Source organism: Amblyraja radiata, chromosome 23 (assembly GCF_010909765.2).
Source record: "Amblyraja radiata isolate CabotCenter1 chromosome 23, sAmbRad1.1.pri, whole genome shotgun sequence".
NCBI lineage: Eukaryota > Metazoa > Chordata > Chondrichthyes > Rajiformes > Rajidae > Amblyraja > Amblyraja radiata.
This window is the reverse complement of record NC_045978.1, coordinates 23786292-23813942: the sequence shown is the minus strand read 5'-3', so window position 1 is coordinate 23813942 and position 27651 is coordinate 23786292. Positions and strand designations below refer to the sequence as shown.

General features: G+C 41.4%; 1 protein-coding gene across 2 annotated transcripts in view; it reads right to left on the bottom strand.

The window, feature by feature from the left end:
* Positions 1–27651, bottom strand: part of itch (itchy E3 ubiquitin protein ligase) — a 76335-nt gene that overhangs the window by 6540 nt on the left and 42144 nt on the right. The window contains exons 8-22 of one of the 2 annotated variants that reach the window (XM_033041805.1): positions 25036–25231; positions 21334–21429; positions 20591–20765; positions 19619–19679; positions 19183–19267; positions 17916–18044; positions 15974–16046; positions 15663–15734; positions 14903–14995; positions 14096–14251; positions 11811–11944; positions 10168–10308; positions 9139–9259; positions 6359–6463; positions 4352–4448 (exon numbers count right to left, since the gene is read on the bottom strand). In XM_033041805.1, the coding sequence (XP_032897696.1) occupies positions 4352–4448; positions 6359–6463; positions 9139–9259; positions 10168–10308; positions 11811–11944; positions 14096–14251; positions 14903–14995; positions 15663–15734; positions 15974–16046; positions 17916–18044; positions 19183–19267; positions 19619–19679; positions 20591–20765; positions 21334–21429; positions 25036–25231 (1734 nt within the window). Of the gene's footprint in view, positions 1–4351; positions 4449–6358; positions 6464–9138; positions 9260–10167; positions 10309–11810; positions 11945–14095; positions 14256–14902; positions 14996–15662; positions 15735–15973; positions 16047–17915; positions 18045–19182; positions 19268–19618; positions 19680–20590; positions 20766–21333; positions 21430–25035; positions 25232–27651 lie in introns of both variants that reach the window. The other variant, XM_033041806.1, reaches the window with a different exon arrangement.

Here is a 27651-nt window from a genome sequence, read left to right as displayed (position 1 = left end):
TTATACTCTCTAGAATTTAGGAGATTGAGAGGGGATCTTATAGAAACTTACAAAATTCTTAAGGGGTTGGACAGGCTAGATGCAGGAAGATTGTTCCCGATGTTGGGGAAGTCCAGGACAAGGGGTCACAGCTTAAGGATAAGGGGGAAATCCTTTAAAGCAGAGATGAGAAAAACTTTTTTCACACAGAGTGGTGAATCTCTGGAACTCTCTGCCACAGAGGGTAGTTGAGGCCAGTTCATTGGCTATATTTAAGAGGGAGTTAGATGTGGCCCTTGTGGCTAAGGGGATCAGAGGGTATGGAGAGAAGGCAGGTACGGGATACTGAGTTGGATGATCAGCCATGATCATATTGAATGGCGGTGCAGGCTCGAAGGGCCGAATGGCCTACTCCTGCACCTAATTTCTATGTTTCTATGTTTCTATTTAGAACGGAGATGAGGAAAGACTTTTTCACCCAGAGAGTTGGGAATCTGTGGAATTCTCTGCCTCAGAAGGCAGTGGAGGCCAATTCTCTGGATGCTTTAAAGAGAGAGTTAAAAAGAGGTCTTAAAGATAGCAGACGAAGGGATATGGGGAGACGGCAGGAACAGGATTATTGATTGTGGATTATCAGCCATGATCACAGTGATTGGTAGTGTTGGCTCGAAGGACCGAATGGCCTGCTCCTGCACCTATTGTCTATTGAAAGGAGAGGCAGGATGAAGCCTGGCAGGTAATAGATGGAGACAGGTGAAGGGAAATTAAACTTTTAGGCTTGAGAGTCAAGGCATGCTGTATCGCTAAACTAAATTAACTTTTAGAAAGGAGATGAGGTGGAAAGGAGATGAGGTGGCAAAACTGTGGAATTCATTGCCACAGACATCAATGGAGACCAAGTCATTGGGTATTTTTTTAAAGTGGAGATTGTTAGGTTCTTGATTAGTAAGGACACCAAAGTTTACGGGGAGAAGGAAGGAGAATGGGGTTGAGAGGGAAAGATAAATCAACCATATTTGAATTGCAGAGCCGACTCAATGGGCTGAATGGCCTAATTCTGCACCTATGTCACGTGGTCAACTTCCATTCACCAGGAAACGATCAAGGAAAGCAATGCTGCCAAAGTCTTCCTTCCTCTATTTTTGCCTCGAGGGAGAGAGAAAGTGACAGACAGGCTTGTGAAGATTAATCCAGAGGCAGTTACAAAGTAATGAACACAGACATGCAAATGAGAAAGGGCACGAAGCCAAAAGTTTAATGTTTGCGTCTGTTTGGCACAGTTTAAGAATAATTTGTGCTATTTAGGGGCTAGCACACTGAGTATACATATTATTCTGCTGCTAGGCACTTGACTGCTCTTCTCATGTGGCAAGTCGAATTATTTATTTCCTTGAGTGGAGGCTGCGACATTGACAGGCAGTTATGGAGGGAAAGGTCCTTCCATAACGGAAATCTGTTCAAGCAGTGAAACTGGAGAATAACTCAGTCACAAACACTTATTTCTAAGTGCCTGCACATTAATTTGCTCCCACTTTTTAACACAGTTAATAACAGCGAGGGAAAGCTTCCCTACCTAGGTTTGATGAAACTGATAATGGATAATGATAACTGAAGGTACTGAGGCAACATGCCCAATTCCAATTAAAGTCTGCTTGCAGACACATTTTGATGCAAACATTGCTCCCTGCAAGTTCAAATTTATATCAGGCATCACATTTGATGAAAAACAATCCCAAAGTTAATTAAAGGTAACTTTAATCACGCCATCAAAAAAGACATAATTGTTTTTTAAATGATTCGACTGACGTTAAGGATATTAGCACTAGAAATTAGTAAAGAGACTCTTCCATCATTGCATCCAAAAGCTTTATTAGTGTCTGCCATCATAGTTTAAAAATATGTATCTTCCAAAACCTAATCTGGATTATTTACTTACTTTCTTTAAATTGAATGTGTTTACAGTTTAAGGGAGCTGTCTGGTAACTGACCCATCCAATCACCAACTAGAGAGTGGTCATTGGAGACCTTTGAACTATCTTTAATCAGGCTTTATCTTGCACTAAACGTTATATCCTGTATCTGTACACTGTGGACAGCTTTATTGTAATCACACATAATCTTTTCGCTGACTGGATTGAACGCAACAAAAAAGCTTTTCACTAGGAGGAACTGCAGATATTGGTTTGTACCCAAGATACACAAAGTGCTGGAGTAACTCAGTGGGTCAGGCAGCATCTCTGGAGAAAATGGATAGGTAATATTTCGGGTTGAGACTAAAGAAGGGTCTGAAGAAGGGCCGGGCAGACCAGAAACACTTGGGTCCGAAGGATGGTCCCGACCCGAAACATCACCTATCCGTTTCAAGGTATTAATCTAATCCTGATTTGAATACCGTCTAACCAGATGTGCCCAGTGGCGGCAGAAGGCTCCCGAGATGCACCTCGGAGCCAAATGATCCAGTGGGCACGCCGAGAGCGAGGAGGGCTGCTGAGAGTAACCAGGTGGGGAGGGGGGACCTCCGAAAGCATTGGGGGACTTGCGTTGATGAGAGCATGGGGGCCGCCTGGAGTGCAGGGGGACCTTGCCATCATGTGCGGTGGTGGGCCCGGTTCACCACTGCGAGAAGACTGTGCGATTACGTTTTTGTTTACATTGTCAGCACCAGAAACGTGGCAACTCTGTGTGGCCTGCCGAGGTGCCGGCTGCTGTTTGATTTTACCAGATTGCATGCGAAAACAAAGAATTTCACTGTACCAAGGCACATGTGACAATAAGGTATTCATTGAATGCTTCTTTGTCCCTCCCTTTCATATTAGATTCCACCTGATGGCGCAGCTTAGCTATCAGCAATTGCAAAGGGCAAGATCACGGCAGCTCACCTCAACAGCTGCTCCCTCTTTAATACTTTGCCCTCACTCCAGACTGGCTGAGAACTGGTTTGCCCAGACATTTTGTTCAGTGAACATAGAACAGTAAAACCAAATGTCCATCTAATGCATGATTTGAATGCACAGAAACTAGCAGTTTCTGAAAGTGCCAAAATCTTTTTAGGAGATGGATAGAGATGTAGCGGAATACCCAAATCTGGCAAAGAGTAACCAAATTAATATTTTGAGAAACTGCAAATGCTGGAATCTTGAGCAAAAGTGCAGGAGGAACTCAATGGGCCAAGCAGCATCTGTGCAGGGAAAGGACAGATATTTTGAGTCCAAAACATGGCACCTACTGCATACGACAGGAGTTCCCAACCTTTTCGGTCCCGTTTACCCCTGGCAACTTTAATAGCACATAACAATGTTATTTCACATAAATTTATTTGCAGGATTAATGACTCTGAAAATTAAATTTATCTTGGTTTTATCAAACATAAGGTTTAGCACTTTATGCTACCAATCCCAGCTGTGGAGATATTGGTATAGTTGTCTCGTTGTAGGACACTGATCTTTTTTTTAAATCTGGATTTTAAACTATGTATTATGTTTTTGTATGTAATTTATGGTGCTCTTATAAGTCATTTACTAAGCTTTTATATGTAATTTATTGTGTTTTATATGCAATGTAATCTATGTAATGTCGTATTTTAACTGGCCCATGAGTGTAATAAAAGTTTAATAATAATAATAATAATAATAATAATAATAATGAACAATTAATGATGGACAGATACCGGTATACCAGAACCAAACACAGTCAGTCAATGAGAAAAATGTACAAATCCAGAATCAACAAATTTACACCCTTTGGGTAGGCGAAATGTACCCCCTGGGGGTATTTGCCCCAGGTTGGGAACCCTTGGCATACGGGATCAATGGACTATTTCTGTACATTTGATGATCGGGATGTGCTTGGATAGGCAATACTTTACTGGAGTGTTTATAAGAAAATATTTTTATTGTGCATTTGCACTTCGCACAAGTGACATTAAACGCACGATTGAGGAAGGGGACCATGAAATTCTTTCTTGCTGCAGCTTTACAGGCACATTAACACAACTAATACATATTCAGTGCAGTGAACCCTCATTATTACAGAGATCGTTAAAACAGATTTTGGTTACAGCGGAAGGGCCTACAGACCTTCAGCACCAAGCCGGGCTGCAGACGCTACCTCCAGCCTTCAGCCTTCACCGCCTCCCTCGGCCTGCACCACCTCCCCAGCCGCTTCCATTCCGGATCCACCGACCTTCACTGCCAGGCTGGGCTACAGCCCCCAGCCCACAATGCCAATTAATGCAGCAAACAATCTCTCATTCCAATCATGCAATATCACTTCAGAACTAGACAGTGATAATTCCGTTAAAAAGTTGCCCATTTAGTTTGTAATCACCCAAAGTGAGGAAAGATCCTGTTTACAATCAACCAGTCCTGCTTACCCATTAGATCTGTAAAGCCACCGACCGGAAGACGGCACGTCCCAGTGACAAACTGCAGCAGACGCATTCGTTTCTCGTTGTCCATTTCTTTCACAATCTAACAAAACATCATTGAGTTGAGGCAGATGTATTAAACAGTTCACACATGCCCCTTTACCATACCTAAATTCACTCAGTCCTCCTGGCTTGTATTTTGCTGTTACCACAATGCATTAGGCTTGTAAAAACATTCTTTGACCACACTAACGCATAGATCAAACCAAACACTGTGGCAGGAAAACCTGTTAAAGGCAAATTATTATTACCCAGTGCATTTGATGATCTAATATGAGGTTAATAAAGACCAGGCCGCAGATGTTGTATAATATTATAGGAATATTATAGGATGGTTGTTATTTGGCTTATAGAGAGTGCAGAAGAGATTCAAAAGGATGTTGCTGGGACTAAAGTAGGTATGTTGCAAAGCCTACCTGAAGCGTCGCTGAAAATCTGTCGCTGCGGGTGTGCGCGATTTTGGCGCCGTTTAGAGGGGGCGGGTTTAAAACGCGATTTTCTCTAAGCTGTTCCAATCGAAAATGTTCAGCCTAGTTAATTATTAACGAAAAATCGCTGAAAGACCCCGTCGCAAAAGCTATTATTAGGTTTAAAGGCCTTGAATAATAGTTATAGTAGTTTAAAAATCAATCTCTAAACCCGCGACCGCCAGCAACCGCAGGGTCTCATAAAGCAAACCACAGAAGGTAGGCTGTATATTTTTACATTAAAAAGGGCTTCTAAAGATCCCTTTATACAAAGTGTAATATTGCGAGTAGCTCATTTTGGGCCCATTATATCCCGCAGTATTTTTCTCGGCATTTGGGGCACAAATCTACCGCAATGTGAACGTTCTAAACCAGCGCGTTCCACGGGGACCCACTGGAAAGCTGATTTAAATGGGCATTTATTTACAGCAATTAAACACTAAATTCCTTCCATTTGGCCTATAAATTAATGTAAATGAGATTTTAAAATCATGTTTTATTGTGAATTATTTGTGAATATTATTTGGACATTTAGACTATTTAAAAATGTTAATCATTTATTAAGAAATGGATAGATGTTTAGATCTAGTAATTGAAGTCTGAAATTAGCTACAATTAGATAACTAACTAATTATATGCTTTAATTTCAGGTCATCCAAGTAAGATTATTTTATATTTGTTTCAGAATGCTTCAATCTATGATAACTGAAAATTTCATTCAGTTCTCTTAATTTTTAAGAAAGTTATGGGCTTTTGACTGTTTACGATCACAGCTTTTTTGTTATGTCCATAGAAAATCAATAGGGAACAAGATGCTCATTTCCCAGTATGAAAATGGCCATAACTTTTTAAATACTTGAGATATGAAAGTGAATTAGGTGTCAAATTAAACTTATTTTTATGCTTTATCTGATGGGATAAATTACAGACTTGATTTTTTAAATCTCAAAATTTTGTAACATTGCTAACTAAAGGGCATGAATTATAACAATTGGTTTGGGGGTGGTACTGTTTTCCTGGAATGAAGGGGATTGAGGCATGACCTGAGAGGTTTGTACAATCATGAAAGGTATAGATAAGATGGAAGGTCAGAGTATTTGCCCCCTACAGCAAGGAAGACAAAAACTAGAGGGCATGGGTTGAAAATGAGAGGACCTGGTATGTGAGGCTCACTATCAGCAGAAGTGGTAGAGGTGGGTAGAATGACAATGTTTAAAAAACAGTTTGGATATATGCCTTAATAGGAGAAGTTTAGAAGCATATTGCCCAAATATGGGCAAAACTGATTAGCTCAGGAAAGCAGGTAAACCGGCATGGACAGTGGGGCTGAAAGTCCTGTTTCTAAGCCTGGCAACTACAACTCTTATCAAATTCTTTCAAATGAATTATTTCTTTAAAGTTTTTGAAATAATGAAGACCAATTAAGGCACTACTGCAGCAAGAACATTTTATCTCACCGTGCAAAGAATGCAGAGTTCGTCCATACCTGCCAAAACCAGATTATTTGTTTGTTGTTTCTGGTGTAGTTCCGATAAATTGCATTTCTCTGCCAATCATTCAAATCAATCTCTTGCATTCCACAAAGCAGCACCTGTAAAAATGTAAAGACACTTAAAAAAAAAAAGAAGCTAATCGGACATAGAACATAGAACAGTACAGCACAGGAACACAATGCTTGTGCCGAACATGATGCCTAGTTAAACTGATCTCGTCCGCCTGTACAGGATCCATATCCCTCTATTCCTTGCTCTACCATGTGCCTATCTAAAAGCCTCTTAAATGCCAATATCGTATCTACTTCCACCACCATCCCTGGCAATGCATTGCAGACCCCCAAAACTCTGTAAGAAATCTTGCCCTGCACGTCCCCATTAAACTTTCCCTCTCACCTTACAGCTATGTCCTCTATTGCTGGACATTTCCACACTGGGAAAAGCGTTCCGACGGTCAACCCCATACAAATTTTATATACTTCTATCAAGGGCGGAACAATGGCATGGTGGTACAACTGCTGCCTTACAGTGCCAGAGACCTGGGTTTGATCTTGACTACGGGTATTGCCTGCATGTACATTCTCCCTATGATCGCTCCGGTTTCCTCCCACATTCCAAAGATGTACAGGTTTGTAATTTGTAATTGGCTTTGGTAAAATTGTAAATTGTCCCTAGTGTGTAGGATAGTGTTAGTGTACGGGGTGCTCGCTGGTCGGCATGGACTCGGTGAGTCGAAGGGCCTGTTTCGGGACTATCTCTAAGGTCTCCCCTCAACCTCTGAAGTTCCAGAGAAAACTTAGAGCAGAATTGGAGAGTAAAGCTAGCACCAAGGGAAAACAAGGGGAAACTTTTTTGCAGACAAATGGCTAGAATCTGGAATGCACTACCAAAGGGAAGAGTGGCAGTAATTCAACTGTGATGTTTAAAACACAAGTATATCAATATTGAAAAGGAATAGATCTCCAAGCTATGAGGTAAAACAGAAGCTAATTGCTCCTGCATGGGGCTAGCACAACCTTAATGGGCCAAATTAACACCTCCTGTGCGGTGACCTTTCTGTGATTCTGGCAGCCGCTGACTTTGCTCAGTTGATATCTAGGTGGTCAGTAATCTGGTGTTGGTTTCCACATTGAGAAGATATTTTTGGAAAAGGTATGAAGGCCAGTGAAGAAGTTCCTGACCAGAAACGTCATCTGCCCAGAAACTGACTAATCCGCTGAGTTCCTTAAGTACTTGTTTGTGTTGCTCAGTGAAGTTAAATTATACGTGGCCTTTTTTCAAGAGAACTGTCATATAATCAATGGGTTAACAGCCTTCTGATGTTCTGGGGCGGCACGGTGATTAGGCAGTGGAGTTGCTGCTTCAAAGCGCCAGAGACCCAGGTTAAATCCTGACTATGGGTACTGCCTGTACAGAGTTTGTACGTTCTCCCGTGACCACTTGGGTTATCCCCGAGTTCTCCAGTTTCCGTCCAATCGAAAGATGTATTGGTTTGTAGGTTAATCGGCTTTGGTAAAAATTGTAAATTGTCCCTAGTGTGTAGGATAGTGCTCGTGTACGGTGTGATTACTGGTTGGCGTGGAATTAGTGGGCCGAAGGGCCTGTTTCTGTGCTGAATCTCTAAACTAAACTACTGTACTTTTAAGTTTATCATTTTAAGGTCATCTCTTCTGAGCAACCTTTAGAGTTGCTCCATCTTGGCATGGGACAGCTTTACCGAGCATACAAATATAAAATACTTCCATCCACTTCCCTAGGAAACACCTCAAAACATTGACAGAAATTATTTAGAGGTGACTCTGAAAGACAACATGAACTTTCCAACACTCCAAACAAAGCTGTGTCTAAACTGGAATCAGCATCAAAATCCAGAAACAAAAGTCCAGATCTATCTGGATTGGATTGTGGTTTTAAACAAGAGGAACCAGATTTTGGATTTAGTTTTGACACAAACTTTGCTTGAAAGAGTTGCTCAAAGTGTTGGAATACTCAAGAGCAAAACTGATGACGTGTTGCATAGAAAGAGTCTTACATATTCCTGGAGTACGTCACACATATGCGGGAATGAGTTGACAAATGTAAAATAGTTGTACAAAAATGAATCGATGAAGGAAAACAACAGCATAGTTTATATATGGTGGATGCCGACTATACGAGGCATTCACAGGCTGAAGACCTTTGTTTCTTTCAAACTTGGCATAGTGGCACAGCTAGTAGAGCCTCTGCTTCACAGCTCTGAAAACCCAAGCTCGATCCTGACCTTCGGTGCTCACCGTGTGGGGTTTGCACGTTCTTCTTGCAACGTCTTTGGGATGCGAGGAGAAACTGAAGCACTTGAAGGGATTCCTTCGGTTGCTCCAGCTTCCTTCCACATCCCAAAGATAAGCGATTTGTAGATTAATTGACCTCTGTAAATTGCCCCGAGTGTGCAGGATGCGAAAGTGGAAGGTATCACGTTTATAGAACTACATGGGTAGGATAAGATTAGAGGGATATGGGCCAAACGCAGGCAGGTAGGACTAGTCTAGAAGGAACATGTTGTTCGACATGGACACGTTGGGCTGAAGGGTCTGTTTCCACACTGTATGACTCTGTGACAGAACTAGTGTGATCAATGGTCGGCATAGACTCAGTGGGCTTAAGGGCCTGTTTTCATGCATCTCAAAACTGATCTGTATTTCACTCAATATCAGGAGGGAGAAAAATAAGCCGGTATATCTTTATTCAGGTAGGTGTGCAAATTAAATTAAAAACACTCAATAAATTGCAATACCTCCAATTCTTTGGCATCGAATGACTGAAGATAGTGTAAAGGAAGCACTTCATTAAAGCCCTCCAGGAATGCCTGCGTCTGTTCTTCAACGCCACGCGATAGTCTCCACTCAGCTACAAGTCTATGCAGTTGAAACACCTTGTGTTAATGATTCAAGCAGTGGGCACAAGAAAGAATATTACACATAACCTATAGCTAATATATTCCACATAATATAATTCTAACATAATCCTAAAATGGGCGGCACAGCGGCGCAGCAGTAGAGTTGCTGCCTTATAGCGCCAGAGACCTGGGTTCAATCCTGACTATGGATGCTGTCTGTACAGAGTTTATACGTTCCCCTCACAATCATGTGGGTTTTCTCTGGGTGCTCTGGTTTCCTCCCTCACTCCCAAGATGTGCAGGCTTTTTGGTTAATTGGCTTTGGTAGAATTGTAGAAGTGTGTAGGATACTTTTCACCGGGAGTCTGGGATCTCGCGACGAGATCGCCAGTAGTGGAGCTCCATCCGGCGCGGCCTTGTTGGCTTCGGAAGCCGCGGTCTCGAGTAGGGAGGCGGCCGTTCCAGGTGTCCCAAGCCGCTGAGAGGATTTTCCCGATGCCGGAGCACCATCACCCGGCGAGAAGGGCCTGGAACCTCGGGCCTCCGTAGCGGCGACTGCGGAGGCCTCAATAGGCCTGACTATGGGTGGACATGGGGATGGGACTGGACTTAGTGCCTTCCCTCATAATGGAAACCATTGTGGGGGGATGTTTTTTATGTTAAAGTTCTTTATTATTGTCATGTTTGTATTCTTTTTTTTATGTGCTGCAATGGCAACAAGAATTTCACTACACCTAGGTGTATGTGACTAATAAAGAATCCTTAGAAACCTTTGAACCTTTAGTGGTAATGTATGGGGCAATCGCAGGTCGGAATAGACTCAGTGGGCCGAAGGTTCCCTAGTCTAAAGTCTAACATAATAAAATTTTAAAATTACATTTATTGTTTTGCTGCCACACAAAAATATATTCTTTGCCACCACCTTACCCAATGTACTCCTCTTTGTTTTCCTCAGTCACCAGTGTATTATTGCCATCAGGTTTCAGCTCATGTGTTTGTATTTCACCTAAAATTTCTTTGTCAACTGAGAAATACATTTCCAGACCACATTCTTCCAGTTTGTTCTCCCTAGAAACAACAGACAATTTTCCGTAAATGATTACAGAGCCAAATGCAAGCTGGTTCCAATTTCAATACGAACAGCACAAAGTGAACCAATCAAACTGAGAAAGCTAACATAAAAATAACATTTCTCTGAAGAGGAGGTCAACACTGCCTATGGAAAATTACCAATCCTACTTCAGAGAGGTGACATGTTTCCATTGAAAATATCTGCGACAGATTTAAAAAAAAGTTAAAGTTAGATTTACATAATGAGCACTGCATTGTTCTTCTGGCCTTCCACTGCAATAAAACGAGACTCAGCAACCAGCAACATCTGTGGGAAGAGTTCCTACAGAATGCTGCACAGAAGCAGGCCCTTTGGTTCACCTTGTCCAAATTGGCACACTGGACTTGCCCCAAGTTCCTGAATTTGGTCCTCTAAACCCTTCCTTTTCATAAATTTGTCCAAATGTCTTCTAGAAATCATAATTGTATCCTCTTCCATAGCTTCCTCTGACAGGTCATTCCAGATGCAGACTACATTCTGCGTCCCTCTTAAATCTCTCCTCTCTAATCTCTAATCTTAAACTTATGCCCTGGAGTTTTAGAAGCATCTACCTTAGGAAAAAAAAAACGAGTGTTCATTTTAACCATGCCCCTTGTGATCTTGTGCACCTCAATAAGGTCACCCTCAGTCTCCTATGCCCTAAAGAATATCCCAGCCTATCTAACTGAAATTAACCCAGTCATTACACATTCTGTCTCGACATCTCCCAACTGATGAAATCCTCATCATACAGTGGATAAAATCATTATTAACAGCATTAAATTTGTATTCAAGAAAGTGGAGTCCAGGTTCAGTGGGATTCACTCAGTATGAGACCGAGAAATGGCGTCCAGTATGATTGTCAGTGCAACGCAAATAAAAGGCTCACGGTTGACGTTGTATTCGCATGTAAATAAATTGGCAGTATTAATACATGGATGATAACTTCTACTGCAAGAAATGAACAAAGTTTCCTCACATCTTGTTTAAAAATTTTTTTTTAAACAGAGTGGCACAACGGTCGCTGCCTTACAGCACCAGAGACCCGGGTTTTGATCCTCACTACAGTTGCTGTCTGTATGGAGTTTGTACATTCTCCCTGTGACCGCATTGGTTTTCTCCGGGTGCTCCAGTCTCCTCCCACACTACAAGGACGTACAGATTTGTAGGTTGTCTTCAGTAAGTTGTAAAATTGTCCCTAGTGTGTGTAGGTTGGTGTAGGGGGTGATCGCTGGTTGGCGTAGACTCGGTGGGTCCAAGGACCTGTTTCTGTGTTGTATCTCTAAAGTCTAAATCCAAAAAGATTGAGGTTGTAAAATGTTGCCTCCGACCAAATATGGAAAAGAATTATGTGCTGTGCTGATTAATTTTCATGACCTCTCTGTCTTAAGTTAAACTTCTTCAATATTATTATATTCAGTTGACTAGACAGTAATAACCAAAGAAAGCCATCAGCACAACTAAAATATCAAGTACCAACCTTATCCAAATGAGGGAATTGTAAAATTCCGGATCGATAGATTCCAAGTCTTTGGTTACTATTGCTTTGTTCAGAATCCGTTTGTAAAATGGCAGAGAGAATCCAGTGTCAATGAATTTCCCATGAAATAATGCCTACCATTGAAAGGAAGTACAGGAACAAAACTTAGAAACAATTACTGGAAATAATTATTACGAAGCATACACTTTGCCAGCACAAAAACACAACAGTACATTAACACCGATAAGCCCTTGGGAGATTTACTTTACATTTTGAGGCTGGTAACAAATGTCTCGTGTCAATATTCAGCAAGATGAAAAGATTGAGAAACAAAGCAAGAACTGTTTATTCCAATGAGAACTAACTGCTTATCTTAACTAATCCAGACCGGCAGTGCATTTAGCACCAAAGTTAACAGGAACAGTCAGTACGAAGTGTTAGATTGCAGCTGTGTATTTACTTTGCACTAAAATACAGGTCCACAATATTGTACACATTTTAACTTTGAAGGTTATTGCTGTAGACCTTTGCAAGTATACGGTAAATCACACTTGACCACCAGAGAAGTTAAGGAAAAGTATGAAATATAATGGAAATTCAACTTAATGCTATACATTCATACCAAAGGATGTGGCAAATACAATTGATACCAAAAGTTAATGCTGCAAAAAGAAATTTGAGAAATGATATAAACAAAAACTTAGGAAACTACACCTAAATTGTACAGAATATACAAGACTAAAGGGGTCTCGACCCAAAGTGTCACCCATTCCTTCTCTCCAGGGATGCGGCCTGTCCCGCTGAGTTACTCCAGATTTTTGTGTCTATTCAGGTTATTTGGACCTACAGCCATGCCAATGCTTGTTAAGCCCACCTTTAACATTTCTCATCCTCAATAGATCCCCTACATCCCCTTCCTTACATATTTCTCCAAAATCTTACTTGCAGCATTCTCAATTGACCTGTGCCGGCAAGCCCAACATTCTCATCAGTCTCCGAATAGCTTCAGCTAACTTTTCTATTTTAATTCCATGGCCTTGTATCAGTGGACTCTGGTCCGCTCTTCCCCATGGGACACACGCACACTTTCTCTATCAAAACAATTCATGGTCGGCATGGATATTGAGGGACAAAGGACATGTTTCCGTGCTGTTTGATGATAACTTTAAAACATATGTCTTGAGGGACAAAGTAAATCCTACAAGATATCTGAAACTGCGAGATCATGAGGTGAGTTATAGTGAAATTGCACTAAACTCCATATTCTGCCATTTTGCTTCAGTCTACCGCTGGAAAGAGTTCCAACCCAACTGATTGATATATAAAAACAAATTGATATATATATACCTAACAAATATATTGACCTAACAAATTGATTAAATATGAATCTTTATATGTATACAAATATATGTTACATACTTATGTATAAATTCATCAAATATCCATCTATATATATCAATTTGTTGTGTGTGTGTGTGCGCGTGTGCGTGTATATATATATACACATGTTTTAAGTATATACAATAAATTGATCAAATATATATCAATTTGATTTGATCAACTTGATCAGTTTGATATCTTAACAAATTGAGAAGCACCAATGGTCACAGCATGGAAGGAGACCATACTGTCTATTAAGTCACTATCAGCTCCAGGTAACAGCAATCCCACTAGTCCCACTCCCCTGCCTATTTTGACTATGCAAATTATTTCCTTCTGGGTACTTATCCAGTTCCCTTTTGGACACCACAGTAATATTGGCCTCTACCAGTAGTGCATTTCGGACTATTTGCTGTGTGAGAAAGGTTGTTACTCGTATTGTTTTTGATACCTTCATCCCATGTCGCCCAATTCTTGGCCCCATTGATAATGGGACCAGTTTCTCTTCATCGCCTCTTGCATGTATTCTACGATTTTAAACACCTACATCAAATCCCTTTGTAACCTTCACCCTTCAAGGCGAATAACGCAGCTGTTTCAATGCTTCTCCATAACACAATTTCCTCACTCCCAGAATCATTTTAAGCACCCTTTGCATCTTAATGTGCAAATTCTCACTGAAGGGCTACCCATCCATGTCCTCCAGAGATACTGCCTGACCTGCTGAGTTACTCCAGCACTTTGTGTTCTATGTTAAATCTCAATTACATTATTTTTCCATGTGCACATTCTAACACACAAGAACCAAAAACAGTATCTAGCCAAACAAATAGCTTGTGACAAGTTTTAGTCTTGCATACATAGATTAAAAACAAAATTAGTATCATTAAGCTTTGAGAACATACCATGGCTATGAAACGGCCGATGAATCGGAAGTACTTCAGATGATCTGGGTTGATGTAAGATGCAGGATTTATTTGCAAGCAATAACTTTCCTTCCCAGCATACTCAAAGAGGCAATACATGGGGTTCAAAACTTCATGGGACAGTAGGAAGAACCACTCCCTATTTAAAAAAATATCAATATTAGATACACTGAAAAAAAGATGCTAATGTACAATCTGACTTGTTTTTACAATAAGTGAACATCAAGTGTGGTGGACCAGTCAATCCTTGTTGACCATGGTAGACCTTTTCTGAATTTCATTAAAAACCAAGGATAGCAACAGAACAGTAATATGCACCAAAGTTCCCACAAATATTGGAAACAGCACATTTTTTCTTTTAGCTGAAATTAACAGATTGACACACATTTCATCTTGAAAGGGAGTGAATTATTTAAACAGAAACAACAATCGCTGAACAATGTTTCCCCTTTTTGGTGTAAAGTTATTTACATGCCTCACTAGATTAACGTGGAAACAGTCCCTTTGGCACACCAAATCCACGCTGACCATGATCCTTGCACACTAACACTATCTTATACACACTAAGGACAATTTACAATTTTACCAAGCCAATTGACCTACAAACCTGCATGTCTTTGGAATGTGGGAGGAAACCGGAGCACCCAGAAAAACCCACACAGGTCATGGGGAGAACATACAAACTCCGTACAGACGACCTTACTAATCATTCTTCCTTCTGAAAATTGATGATTCCATTGAACAAAATTGATATCTTGATACAACTTGCTCCCACGTTGAAGATACTTGCCTTGCCACACCTCCATAATCTAAGCCTTCCTCTCCGGGGAAAATGATCCATAACCTCCTTCGCAGGTCTTGAGGATTGAAGCTCATGATCTGAAACAAGGCAGAGGTTAATCTGAGGATATCATCAAATATCTTGCATGGAAATCATGTTTAAAAAAAAGCTTTATCTACAAAGCTATCAACTTAAAAAATATATTACTTTTCAAGATCTAGGAGTTTATTCCCCATCACCAATTGCCCTCTTAGAGGTGGATGTTCCAGGATTTCGACCTTTGCAAGAATCTTTGTACCCAACAGTATTCATACAACAAGGGAAGCACAGTGGTAGAGTTGCCTGTACAGAGTTTGTATGTTTTCCCTGTGACCTGCGGGGTTTTCTCCAAGTTCGCCGGTTTCCTTCCACACCCACAAGACGTACAGGTTTGTAGGTTACTTAACTTTTGTGAATTGTCCCTAGTGTGTAGTATAGTACTAATGTATGGGGTGATCGCTGGTCAGCACAGACTTGGTGCGCCTAATTGCATGGAATGGAAGGATATGGATCATGTACAAGCAAATGAGATCAGTTTAATTGGGCATCATGCACGGCACAAACATCGCGAGCCGAAGGGCCCTTTCCTGTGTTCTATGTTCTATGTAAATGTAGCACTCGCACACCAGCACCAATGAAATGGGTGCTAACAGAGACCTTGGATCAGACATACCCAGTGAGATCCCCACACCCCAATCTTCCCAGAAACTTAACTATGAGCATTACCTGCTGAAACGAATCCTCAAACAAAGTTTTCCTGGTCACAGTTATTTTTATGTGCTGAGGCGCAGCCAGTTGCTGGAACACAAAGAATGCTCGTTTACAATCACCTAAAACACACGTTCTTCTTAAAATACTTTAATACTTGCCCAGAATTTCCACCGGGTCTACAAGTCAGCAGAGTCATGTGGGACAACTAGCTGGTTGAAGTGATATTTCTAATCTTACACGGGCCTTGCGCACATTATGATGCTGCATATGGGAGCCATTGCTTGGAAACACTTTACCACTTGAACTGAATGAAAAGCTGCTTTTACCTGACACCAGAACCTGAAATAGGAGACTTTGGATCTGAAATCACGGACATACGCGATGTTTGGACCGTTCGATCTGAAAAAATAAAGAAAGAAGCTCTGTGAAACTGATTTGTGCTAAGCCTCCATCTGCCAGGAAAGGACACAATGTGCGAGAGTAACTCAACGGCTCAGGCAGCATCTCTGCAGAACACAGATAGGTGACGTTTCAGGTCAAGACCCTTCTTCAGATCCGAAACGTCTTCCATCCATGTTCTCCAGAAATGCTACTAGATATTGCTCATGGGTGGTGGTCGAAGCATATACGATGGTGGTGTTTAAAAGGGTTTTGGAGAGACATATGGATATACAGGAAATGGTGCGATTGTCTTGACATCATGTACGGCAGAGACACTGTGGGCCATGAAGATTTCAACTCAAAATTATAGGCTAGCTCCTGAATAGAAACAGCATGTAATTTAGTGTAAATTAGATATGAAAACTGAATTTCATTCCAAATTGGTGCCACTCCAATGTAACGGCATCTCTGACATAATGCAGGAGTGTTTACAACTCCAAATTCTATCTATTTGACAGAACATGCAAGCGTAGCACCCTAGAAAGTCAAGTATGGCATTCACTACATTTAAGCATCTGCTGACGAGGAACAAGGGTTAGAAAAGGTTATTGGGAATGGCTGGTATGTAAATGCCTTTATCACTTTTCCCCCATTTACTCAATAAATCATGATTAGTGCGTGTCTATCTGTGATAACCAAGGTAAAAACTGAAGTCTCAGAACCTGCAGTAAAGGATTCAGTACGAAGAAAGCCACTATACAACTCAAGAAATGCTTTCTGCTTATTTAATTTTAGAAAGGGCAAAAGTGATCTTCTTATGGCACAGTCTACTCTCTGTAAAAATTTAGAATGGGTTTGATGCAGGCCAAAACTCTTTACCCATGCTCCATCTAGTTTTTTAGATTTCATTTACAAAGCTAAAATCTTGCAGAGCTGGAAAAATCCAAGAGAATCAAAATACTCAGCCTGCCATGCATTATCTGAGGAGAGATAAACTATGTTAACACTTGAGGGGAATTTTATTTAGCTTTGTATTTCATTTCAGCTACAAAGAGCCCATTTGGAGAACATTTGTTCTGTGGGCTTCTGTGTTGTAACAACACACCTATTTGGCACTTCACTCGTGGTACATTCCAGGATCCAATATTTCACAGCCAGAGTCAAGGGAGCACTGAAGGAGCCACTCAGCTGATTTTGGTTGCTCCAGTATAATTAATTATCCACATGCTGGGTAATGGACCTTTTACAGTACCACAAAATCTTTTATTTCTTTACACATTTATTGCATTTAATTATGTTACAAAGTAACTCCTTTGGGGTGCATACAGTAGCTGATAAATCTGCATTTCTATATTAGGAATATGAAAGATTACAATATATTTAGGGTAAAACAATTGTTGATCAAACATTAACTAAAGCATTACTATTTGTGATATTTGTTCCATTGTTGATATGAAGCCTTTAAGTATCCATGATCGCAATGAATGGCTGTGCTGGCTCGAAGGGCCGAATGGCCTACTCCTGCACCTCTTTTCTATGTTTCTATCCAAATGAATAGCTAGGCAAAACTATGACTTAAGATCTCATCTGGAGCATATTTTCATCCAATAACCATAAGCACAGGATTTGATCCTATGAGGGTCATAGAGTCGTACAGCATGGAATCAGGACCTTCGGTCCAACTTGCCCAATTCGCCCAAGATGCCTCATCTACACTAGTCCAACCTGCCTGCATTTGGCCCATATCCCTTTAAACCTTTCCTGTCCATGTACCTGCCAAAATGTACTTTAAAAGTGACGTTTGTTATGCTACTCTGCCCCTCATTACAGTCAATGTTCAGATTTTATTTTTGCACGAGTCATGCGTAATACCAATTGAGAACTTACAGTGCTGACTTGCCAGTACGTGGGTCAATGTATGTTGTTGTTCTTCTATTATGATCCACAAAGTATGGAGCACCGTCGACTGTAAACCGCATCTCCCATCCATCTGGCAAGGGCTTTTCATTGAGAATTCTGCAGGAATAAGCAAGCATACATGAACTGTATGTCTCTTTACTGTGAACAGTATCCAAAGTAATGCAAACTAGTGCTAGCCATCCTTTCTTCTCCTGTGATACTACATCAATGTTTGCTTTTTACTATTCCTGCATTACACATGACACTACAACCTACCCCCACAAATCACATATTACTGTAGTCAAGATCTTAGTGGGTGAAGACAGATCAAAACATTTCCATTTGAAATTGCTGATATCTGCCTGTTTTATTCAATTTAGTTTGGTTTAGAGATACAGTGTGGAAACAAGAGGCCCTTCGGCCCACATCGATCATTGATCACCCGTACACTAGTTATATGCCATCCCACTTTTGCCCACCACGGGCAATTTACAAAAGCCAATCAACCTACAAATCTGCATATCTTTGGATCTTGGGAGGAAACCGGAGCACCCGAAGAAAACCCACGCAATCACACACGGCAGACTGAGAACCTTCACTGGAGTCAATGGGATCTTAGATCCTGTGCCAATTAAGTTAAAGTGACAAAGTGATGTGGAGATCTTCAAAACAGCACCAAGGCTAGGAAATTTACATTCAGTTTATTAAAATGTTAGAATTAGTAATGGAGAATTGTCATTAATATTTTTTTACTGTTTTAAATTGAGGAAGCAAATTTGCCAATGCGACAGGAGTTATGGGGAGAAGGTAGGAGAATGGGGTTGAGAGGGAAAGATAGATCAGCCATGATTGAATAGCGGAGTAGACTTGATGGGCTGAATGACCTAATTCTGTTCCCATAACTTATGAACTACGACAGCAGCGCGCACTAAATTATTCTTAAATTGCCGTGGTCTTGTAGGTTGCTCTCAAGAATAAATCAAGACTAAATGTAAAATATAACTTCAATAGAACCAGGTTTCATTAGCCATACAGCAACAAGGGAACATTTCCACAGCTCACCTCAAGTCAAATGGATAATGATTTTAAAACTTCAGAAAACGGGTGACTGAAAATCAACCGCAATCCACCCATGACCACGATGAACCCGTGATTAGTAGCGCTTTACCTGAATCTTTTTTATCTATCATCCTGTAGTTACCTCATTGCATGCTATCACCAACATTCATCTTAGCATCATTCATGTGTTACTCACCCCTCTGTCCTAGGATCCTCCCACTGAGTGGTACGTGTTAAGTGGTTTACAAAGTACATTCTGCCATTGCTGTCTGTTCTCTTTTCTATAAGAGTGACATGGAGACTAATTAGTAACTGGTGGCATGTTTCTCATAAATTATCTCCAAAAGGACAAAAAGTGCTGCAGTAACTCAGCAGGTCAGGCAGCCTCTCTGGAGAACATGGATAGGTGATGTTTTGGGTCGAGACCCGTTTTGTGAAGAAAGGTTCTCCAGATCTGCTGCCTGACCTGCTGAGTTACTCCAGTACTTTGTGTTCTTTTGCGTATTAACCAGCATATGCAGTTCTTTATTTCTACATAAACAATCCCCAGAAGGATTTAAATATAAACCGAGTTGCACGTGATTTTAAAGAAACATGCATTTCCCCGCCGTCATGTTTAAAGTCTTTCTTACCCCATCCTGATGACAACGGGCCAAGAGGGTCAAATTCAGCAGGCACCACTGACTCAGGATACTGAAAACAAATTGAAAACAAATTTACCAGATTTTTTCCCTTAAAATAAAGGCAAAGAAACAAGCCACGTATCGAGGAACAACGAAGTGAAAACCTTCGATCTGAACCCATTCCTTCAAAGCTAATGTGAGAGAACTGAAGAAAATCAAGCCAGCCAAGACAACTTAAGACAAGTTTTTCTTTTCAATAAGATTAACCAATCAGTTATTAAATTAAGTAACAAGAACGAGATAGGTGCAAGAGTAACCTTGGAGTGGAATAATTAATGTCTAGTCATCACAGATAATCATCACATTCATGTTAACAGAATATGGGAACAGATCAATAATAGAGACAGAATCATTGTGTGCTTGGCTTCTGAACAAAGCTTTTTTCAGAAGGAATGAACCCAGGTCTCTGGCGCTGTGCGGCAGCAGCTCTACCAGATAGTCTACTCGTTTTAAATACCAGATAGTCTACTAGTTTTAAATAGGTAGGTTGATATAACGATAAGTAGGCTGAACTGAAAAGAATGGAGCTAAACGTGTCAGTTTATTGTTGTCACTAAAATGAATCCAGCTCCCTTAGCTCAGGCAGTTACTGAAGCTTCTAGGTTGGATGATGATTCCAGGGTCAGAGCAAAAAGTCAGATGCATTTGCATGCAGAGGTGGAAATCTGGAACATGCGACACACAAACTGTAGCTTGACAGCACATTGCTCCAAATGTGCAGGTGAACTGTCAATGTGATCCAGTCCCATCTCTCTTGAACACGCACCCACACCCAAAATAAATGAAAACGAAAAGTATTTAAACTGGTGAGGTGGACATTGGATCAAGGTAGACAAGAATTTTCAACAGATGTCAAAATCATGGTGTTGATTTTTATTTCAATCATTTGTTATCTTTAAAAGTTGCAGAAAAGTTAATTACCGAATAAATATATCTCTGGTTGAACTGCTGCATGGCTCCCTGAAGCTGATTTCTCTGTGACTGCCATTGCTCAAAGTTCCTGACAGACTCCACCGTAGGCCGCTGCCACGTGGTGGTCCGAGTAATGTGGTCAACGTAGTAAATCCTGTGCCTCTCGTCCACCCTCCGCTCCCAGCTATCAGACAAGAGTTGGAGAAGAAGCAATTAATGACATGAATGCATAGCTTCAGAGTTATGTAAAATAGCAAGCTCCATATTTCCAATTTCAAAGGTTCTTGTGCCAATATTGTTAACTGATTTTTAACGGAGGGAGGTTAGTGTAGGAAAGTCGATCTCCAGTAAGTGATCAGGCACGACTTATTGAATAGTGGGCTAATACAAGGTGTTGAATGGCTTACACCTACTTGTATTTCTTATGGCTCAGCTTAAATTCATGAATTATGCTGACGCCCATCAACTGGTCATCATCAAGAGCTCAACAAGCACCAACTACTCATCAGCAAGAGCTCAAGAGTCATGCAGAACCGATAAAGGTCTCACTCGTCCATGCCAATCAAGATGTACCATCTAAATAGTCCCATTTGCCTGAATCGACGCATAACCCTCTAAACGTTTAACCATGTCTTTTAAATGTTGTTATTGTACTTGCCACAGGTAGCTAGCAGTCAGCAGTTGAATCAAATAAATGGATCTAAGGATAGGCTATGCAAGAACATCCAGTCACTGAAGAACATGCTACTTACCCTGGAGGTAATGGTTGTGGTCTTTCCCAGGTTGTTCGCTTCTCAATGTGATCTACAAAATAGAATCTACCCTGTTGATCCGCCCTCTGCTCCCAGCTACAGAAAGAAAATAAGTAAAATCTGCTGTTATACTGTCAGAGCAAAGCGGCATATAAACAAATGTTAAATTTCTCTCTTCACATCCTTCCTCCAGCTATCAACGGAAGTAATTCAAGGAATAGCAATGCAGCAAGTCAATAACTAGCTATCCCTAACCACATTTATAGTTGCAAGCTTATTCAGAAGATTTTGCTCTTCAATAAAAACACATCTTAGATGTCTAATTGCTATTATTTTCAAACAAAAACAAACCAGTTTTCTTTGTATTCACGACTGACCAGCATCAAAATCTCTACAGAGGTTTGGTTTGGAGATGGAGCATGGAAACAGGCCCTTCGCGTCCATGCCAACCAGCAATCAACCGTGCACTACTTCTATCTTACATGCAGGGGACAATTTACAGAAGACAATTAACGTACAAACTTGCTAGTCTTTGGAATGTGGGAGCAAACCGGAGTACCCAGAGAAAACCCATGCGGTCACAGGGAGAACGCGCAAACTCCGTACAGACAGCACCTATAGTCAGGAGCGAACCTGGGTCGCTGGCACTGTACCATGCCGCTGCGCCACCGTGACGCCCCAAAAGGAGAGATATTTCAGTTGTTTTGTTTCTAAATGAACTAATCGTCGTATCAATTGTGCAGTTTCACCTAACTCAAATTCTGTCCTTGTTATGATTCTCATACCTTTATTTTGGTATTCAGGCAGGTGAAAAGTGATCCAATTTGGTTCAAAACACAAAGACAACATGAATGGAATGACACAATTTTAAATCAGGTACAAGACCAAACTTACTTGAGATACATTCTTCAAGTTTTTGATAGAATAACTAAAGAGAAAAAGATTTCCAGTAAAAGAAAGTGAACAGGGGGCATGGATTTAAGGTGGCCCACACAAAACAAAACCTTCAAAACCAACCCAGTCCATTTAGTTTCCTGGGAGGCACAGATTGAAAAAGATGGTTGGAGTTGATGAGTTTTGTTCTCTCTCAGTTTTAATCGTCCTCCTTATATTTTGCATTTTCTGTATTTATGTCAATAATAACTTAAACAAGAATGGACACTATTTGCCACGGTGAAAAGCCTCAATGCCATCTTTTCCACTATTCCACCCACCCATGCGGCACGGTGGCGCAGCGGTAGAGGATAGTGTTAGTGTACGGGGAACACGGTTAGCACAGGCTCGGTGGGCCAAAGGGTCTGTTTTCACGCTTTCTCTCTAAACGAAACTTTTTTTTTAAATCCCCGCTGGAACAGAAACTCTAATTAAAAAAGCAAAATGGCATTTTTCAAGACATTTAAGAAATACGATTTGAAAATTGCTGACAGTGGCCATTAGTCAAAGGCGAGGAGATTGGGATGTGGGAAGTTTGGACCAAGGAATCAACAGACTTGACAGATAAATGGTCTCTTTCAACGCTCTATGCTTCAGTAATTCCATTACAACTTTGCATTTAATAGAGGCGGCTTGGTAGCGCAGCAGTAAAGTTGCTGCTTTACAGTGCCAGAGACCCGGGTTCGATCTGACTACGGGTGCTGTCTGTACGGAGTTTATACATTCTCCCTGTGACCACGTGGGTTTTCCCTGGCTGCTCAGGTTTCCTCCCACACTCCAAAGTACAGGTTTGTAGGTTAATTGGTCTTGGTAAAGATTGTAAATTGTCCTTTGTGTTTAGGAGAGTGTTGGTGTACGCGAATCGCTGGATGGCGTGTACTCAAGGGTCGGAGGGAATGTTTCCACGCTGTATCTCTAAACTAAACTAAATTCATCAGCAAATACACAAGGATAAAATCAAAGCTGTCCCAATGTGTGTCCCATCTATGTTCAGTAAATGCCTCCAGCCAAATCATTCATTTTATTACATTCTACATATTGCTTTCTGAGTGCCAGTACAACAAGATTTAAAGACCGACCAACCTTCTTCATGCAATTGAATTAGATACCTCTTCCTTTGTAGAGTGTCCAGCATTAAAGTCAACACCAGGTAGACAAAAGTGCTGGAGAAACTCAGCGGGTGCAGCAGCATCTATGGAGCGAAGGAAATAGGCAACGTTTCGGGCCGAAACCCTTCTTCAGACTGATGTCTGACCCTCAGTCTGAAGAAGGGGTTCGGCCCGAAACGTTGCCCATTTCCTTCGCTCCATAGATGCTGCTGCACCCGCTGAGTTTCTCCAGCACTTTTGTCTACCTTCGATTTTCCAGCATCTGCAGTTCCTTCTTAAACATTAAAATCAATACCATGCACGTGGCTTTGCGATGGCAAGTGACTCCTGTGAGAGTTATCAGCTGGACATATTTCCATTCAAGTTTGCACATAAGCTAAATTTCAGATTCAACATGCATTGCAAAAAAAAGTTGTGAATGCTCTGATGATCAAAATGAGACCTCTACTATTCCATGCAGGTGGCAACAGTGAGCCGAGGGGTGAGGTTTCTTACGAGCAAATTAATATCAACTGCACGGAGCTAATCTGGGTGTGGCTGGATGAATGGAAGCAACCCTACTAAATAAGTAAATATATTAATATGTAGTCTCCAAAGGATAATTTTTTGACTTTGCCCAAATGCTTAGATTTAGAGATGCAGCATGGAAACAGGCCCTTCGGTCCACCGAGTTCACTCTGACCATTCACACTAATTTTATGTAATCACACTTTTCCACTCCCTAAACACTAAGGGCTATTTACAAAGGCCAATTAACTTACAAACCCTCACATCTTTGGGATGTGGGAGGAAACCGGAGCATCCGGAGGAATCTGACGCGGTCACAGTGAGATCAAGCAAAGCACATAGACAGCATCCAAGGTTAGGATTGAACCTGGGTCTCCAGGACTGAGGCAGCAGCTCCATCAGCTGTGCCACTGTGATGCCAGCAATGTATTTGTTGAGTGTGCCCAAGATGAATAGTCAATTGTCAGCCTTTACATAGCAAAATAATGAAAGCACACAACAGAGGCTAATGCCATTATGTCCATGTCTCTGCCCGTTGACTCTTAAATATACATTTTATCTGCCCAGCGAATCATCCGTTAAATTCAGCAAATCAACTAGGCAAGTAGGATTAAGGAGAATTAAGGGATATTCAAGATGGCTTTCTGCAAGGGAGGTCTTGTCTCCTAAATTTGATTGAGATTTTTGTTGAGGAGGCGATGTAGATGATTAATGAGGGCACAGCAATAGATGTTATCCTCAAAGACAAGTAAAGCATTTTAAAAAGTAATTTTCTGGGAGGAAACCACAGCACCCAGAGAAACCCCACGCTGTCGCAGGTCATTGGTGCGGTGAGGCAGCAGCTCTACTTGTAAAATGTTTACTCCTGTTACCGGATCCTAAACATGTGAATGAAAACATCAAGCACCTGTCAAAGTCAACTTGGTTTGCTATATTTCCAGCACACATTGCTCCATGGAATCACAGGAATCATTTACTCCATTAAAACTATTTGGGACTTCCAAAGTTGGAAACGTACCAGGGAGGCCAGTATGTCTAACCCGGCCCAATCGAAGGAGAAAATATTTCAAATTGCAATCTTTTCCCACAATTAATGTGAGAAAAGCATTAAAAAAAAATTAACATTAAGTGCATCTTACAAAATGAATCTTACCCAGGTGGAAGTGGACCCTTGCTCACTCTGCTTAGTGCAAGATCACCAGGAGATATGGGTTCAGCTGGTGGTGCTAGGCTGGGTGGTGGTTCTAGCAAGTTTGTAGCAGACGTCGAAGGCACAGTGTTTGTGACAGTTGGGACAGTAGCGGAGGAGGACCCATTCTCCATCGGAACCGAATACCCATTTTCATACACTGTGGGAGAACAGAAGTTAAAAGATTTGCACAAATAACAAATACTATACTTCGTATAGCATGTTAATGCTTTATTCCATATGTGGTCCAATAACAATTTTTTTGCAAATTCTGAAAAACCTTTCATGGCCATCAATATAAACAGGGATACAGCACAGAAACAGGCCCTTTGCCCCACTGAGTCCACGCCGACCAGCGATCACCCCATACACTAACACTATCCCACACATTAGGGACATTTTTTATTACAACTTAACAAATCAATGGCAGCCTCACTTACAGACCATCTGTTCTTTTTGTCTTTTTTGTTGTTATTTTTAGGGTGTTTAAAACGTATGTGTTAATGTTCTCTGGTTTATTTATGTGAGGGGTGGGGGAGGGGGTCAGGGGAAACTTTTTTCAATCTCTTACTTTGCCGGAGATTGTTTTCCGGATCGTATCTCCGGTCGCTTTGCAGCCTAACATCGTGGAGCTGGAGGTCTTGCTCGGGACTGACTTTGAGCCCCACCGCGGGGTGTGGACTTACCATCCGAGCCGATTCCTTGCCTAGGATCGACACACCAAACGGGGCCTGCAGACTTTAACATCAAGGAGCTTGAGTCTCGGTTTGAGACTGGCATTGGGAAACTCCAAAAGCCGCACAACGTTCGACTAGCCCCGACCCGGGGTAGATCACCCGGTGTGAGGATGCTGAGATTCCCCTCTCCCGCCCCCCCCCCCCGCCCCCCCCTGATGCAGGACACTGATTGCCCTGACGGGGAGGCCCTCCCTCCACCGGCTACGGGAGTAAGATTGTCCCGTCAATGTAAGGTTAGAGGCCCCCAACTGCTGGAGGACAAAGGGAGAGATTGAACTTTTTTTTCGCCTTCCATCACAGTGAGGAATACAGAGTAGTCACTGTGGTGGATGTTCATGTTAAAATGTATTTTGTGTATTGTGGCTTTTTATTGGTATGACTGTATGGCAAATCAAATTCCTCATATGTTGCAAAACATACTTGGCTAATAAAGTATGATAATGATTATGATCCAATTAACCTACAAACATGTACGTCATTGATGTGCGGGAGGAAACTGGGCACCCGGACACAGAGAGAAGGTACAAACTCGGAACAGACAGCCCATACAATCAGGATTGAACCTGGGCCTCTGGCATTGTAAGGCAGCTACTCTACCGCTGCGCAACTGTGCTGCACACTTCCGCAAACTGCTACAGCTCCACGCCCTACAAAATGTCCTTGAGGCTCCTCTGAACCTCCTTATGTTCCAACCCCAATTCAACTTTCATTTTCACATCCCCACCAATCCCGAGTCTCTTTGAAATATATATTTTTACATCCAATTCATTGTATCTATTTCATAAAATACAAGAGCAGAACAATTAAAACTGGATTAAAAACTCATTTAAAAAGAGAAAAGAAAAAACAAGGTTGAATTCAGAGCTAAAAATAGTAGGCCTTGTTTCTGAGGTGGCAAATTCTTGAAGAGATTGTTCCAACATTTTGTGCATTATTTGGCTTGGCATACTTCGATCAAGGCAAGGCCGTTACTTCAGAATTTGAACAATGCTAATGCCCCTGTCCCACTTAGGAAACCTGAACGGAAACCTGAACGGAAACCTCTGGAGACTTTGCGCCCCACCCAAGGTTTCTGTGCGGTTCCCGGAGGTTTTTGTCAGTCTCCCTAATGGTCGAAAGTGGTTTCCGCTTCTTCTATGTTCCAGCGATTATTTAAAAATATTCAAAACCGGCCGTGACTAAAAATAGGTTGCCGTTTTAAAAATCGGTAATTTTTTAGTCGAAGCCAGTTGTGATGCTAGTTGAAGGGGGTTGCCGGAGGTTGCAGGTAGTGGAAGGTCTTACCTTATTTTTTAAAATAATCGCCGGAACATAGAAGAAGCGGAAACCACTTTCGACCATTAGGGAGACTGACAAAAACCTCCGGGAACCGCATGGAAACCTTGGGTGGGGCGCAAAGTCTCCAAAGGTTTCCGTTCAGGTTTCCTAGGTGGGATAGGGGCATAAAGCTACGGGTTTTGCCCATGCTGAAAAATATGTTTTGTTTATTATTGTCACTGTTTATTCAGTACTGAGGTATTGAAAATGTTGTTTGTTGCTTGCTATCCAGTCAGCAAAAAGACTGTACATGATTACAGTCAGGCCATCCACAGTGCTCAAGTATAGGATAAAGAACATAACTTTTAGTGCAAGATAAAATCCAGCAAAGTCCAATGAAAGATAGTATGTGTTGGAAAGAACTGCAGATGCTGGATTAAACCCAAGATGTACACACAATGCTGGAGTAACTCAGCGGGACAGACAGCATCTCTGAAGAGAAGGAATGGGTGACCTTTCGGGTTGAGACCCTTCTTCAGACTATGACCTACTCCAGCATTTTGTGTCTATCTCCAATGAAAGATAG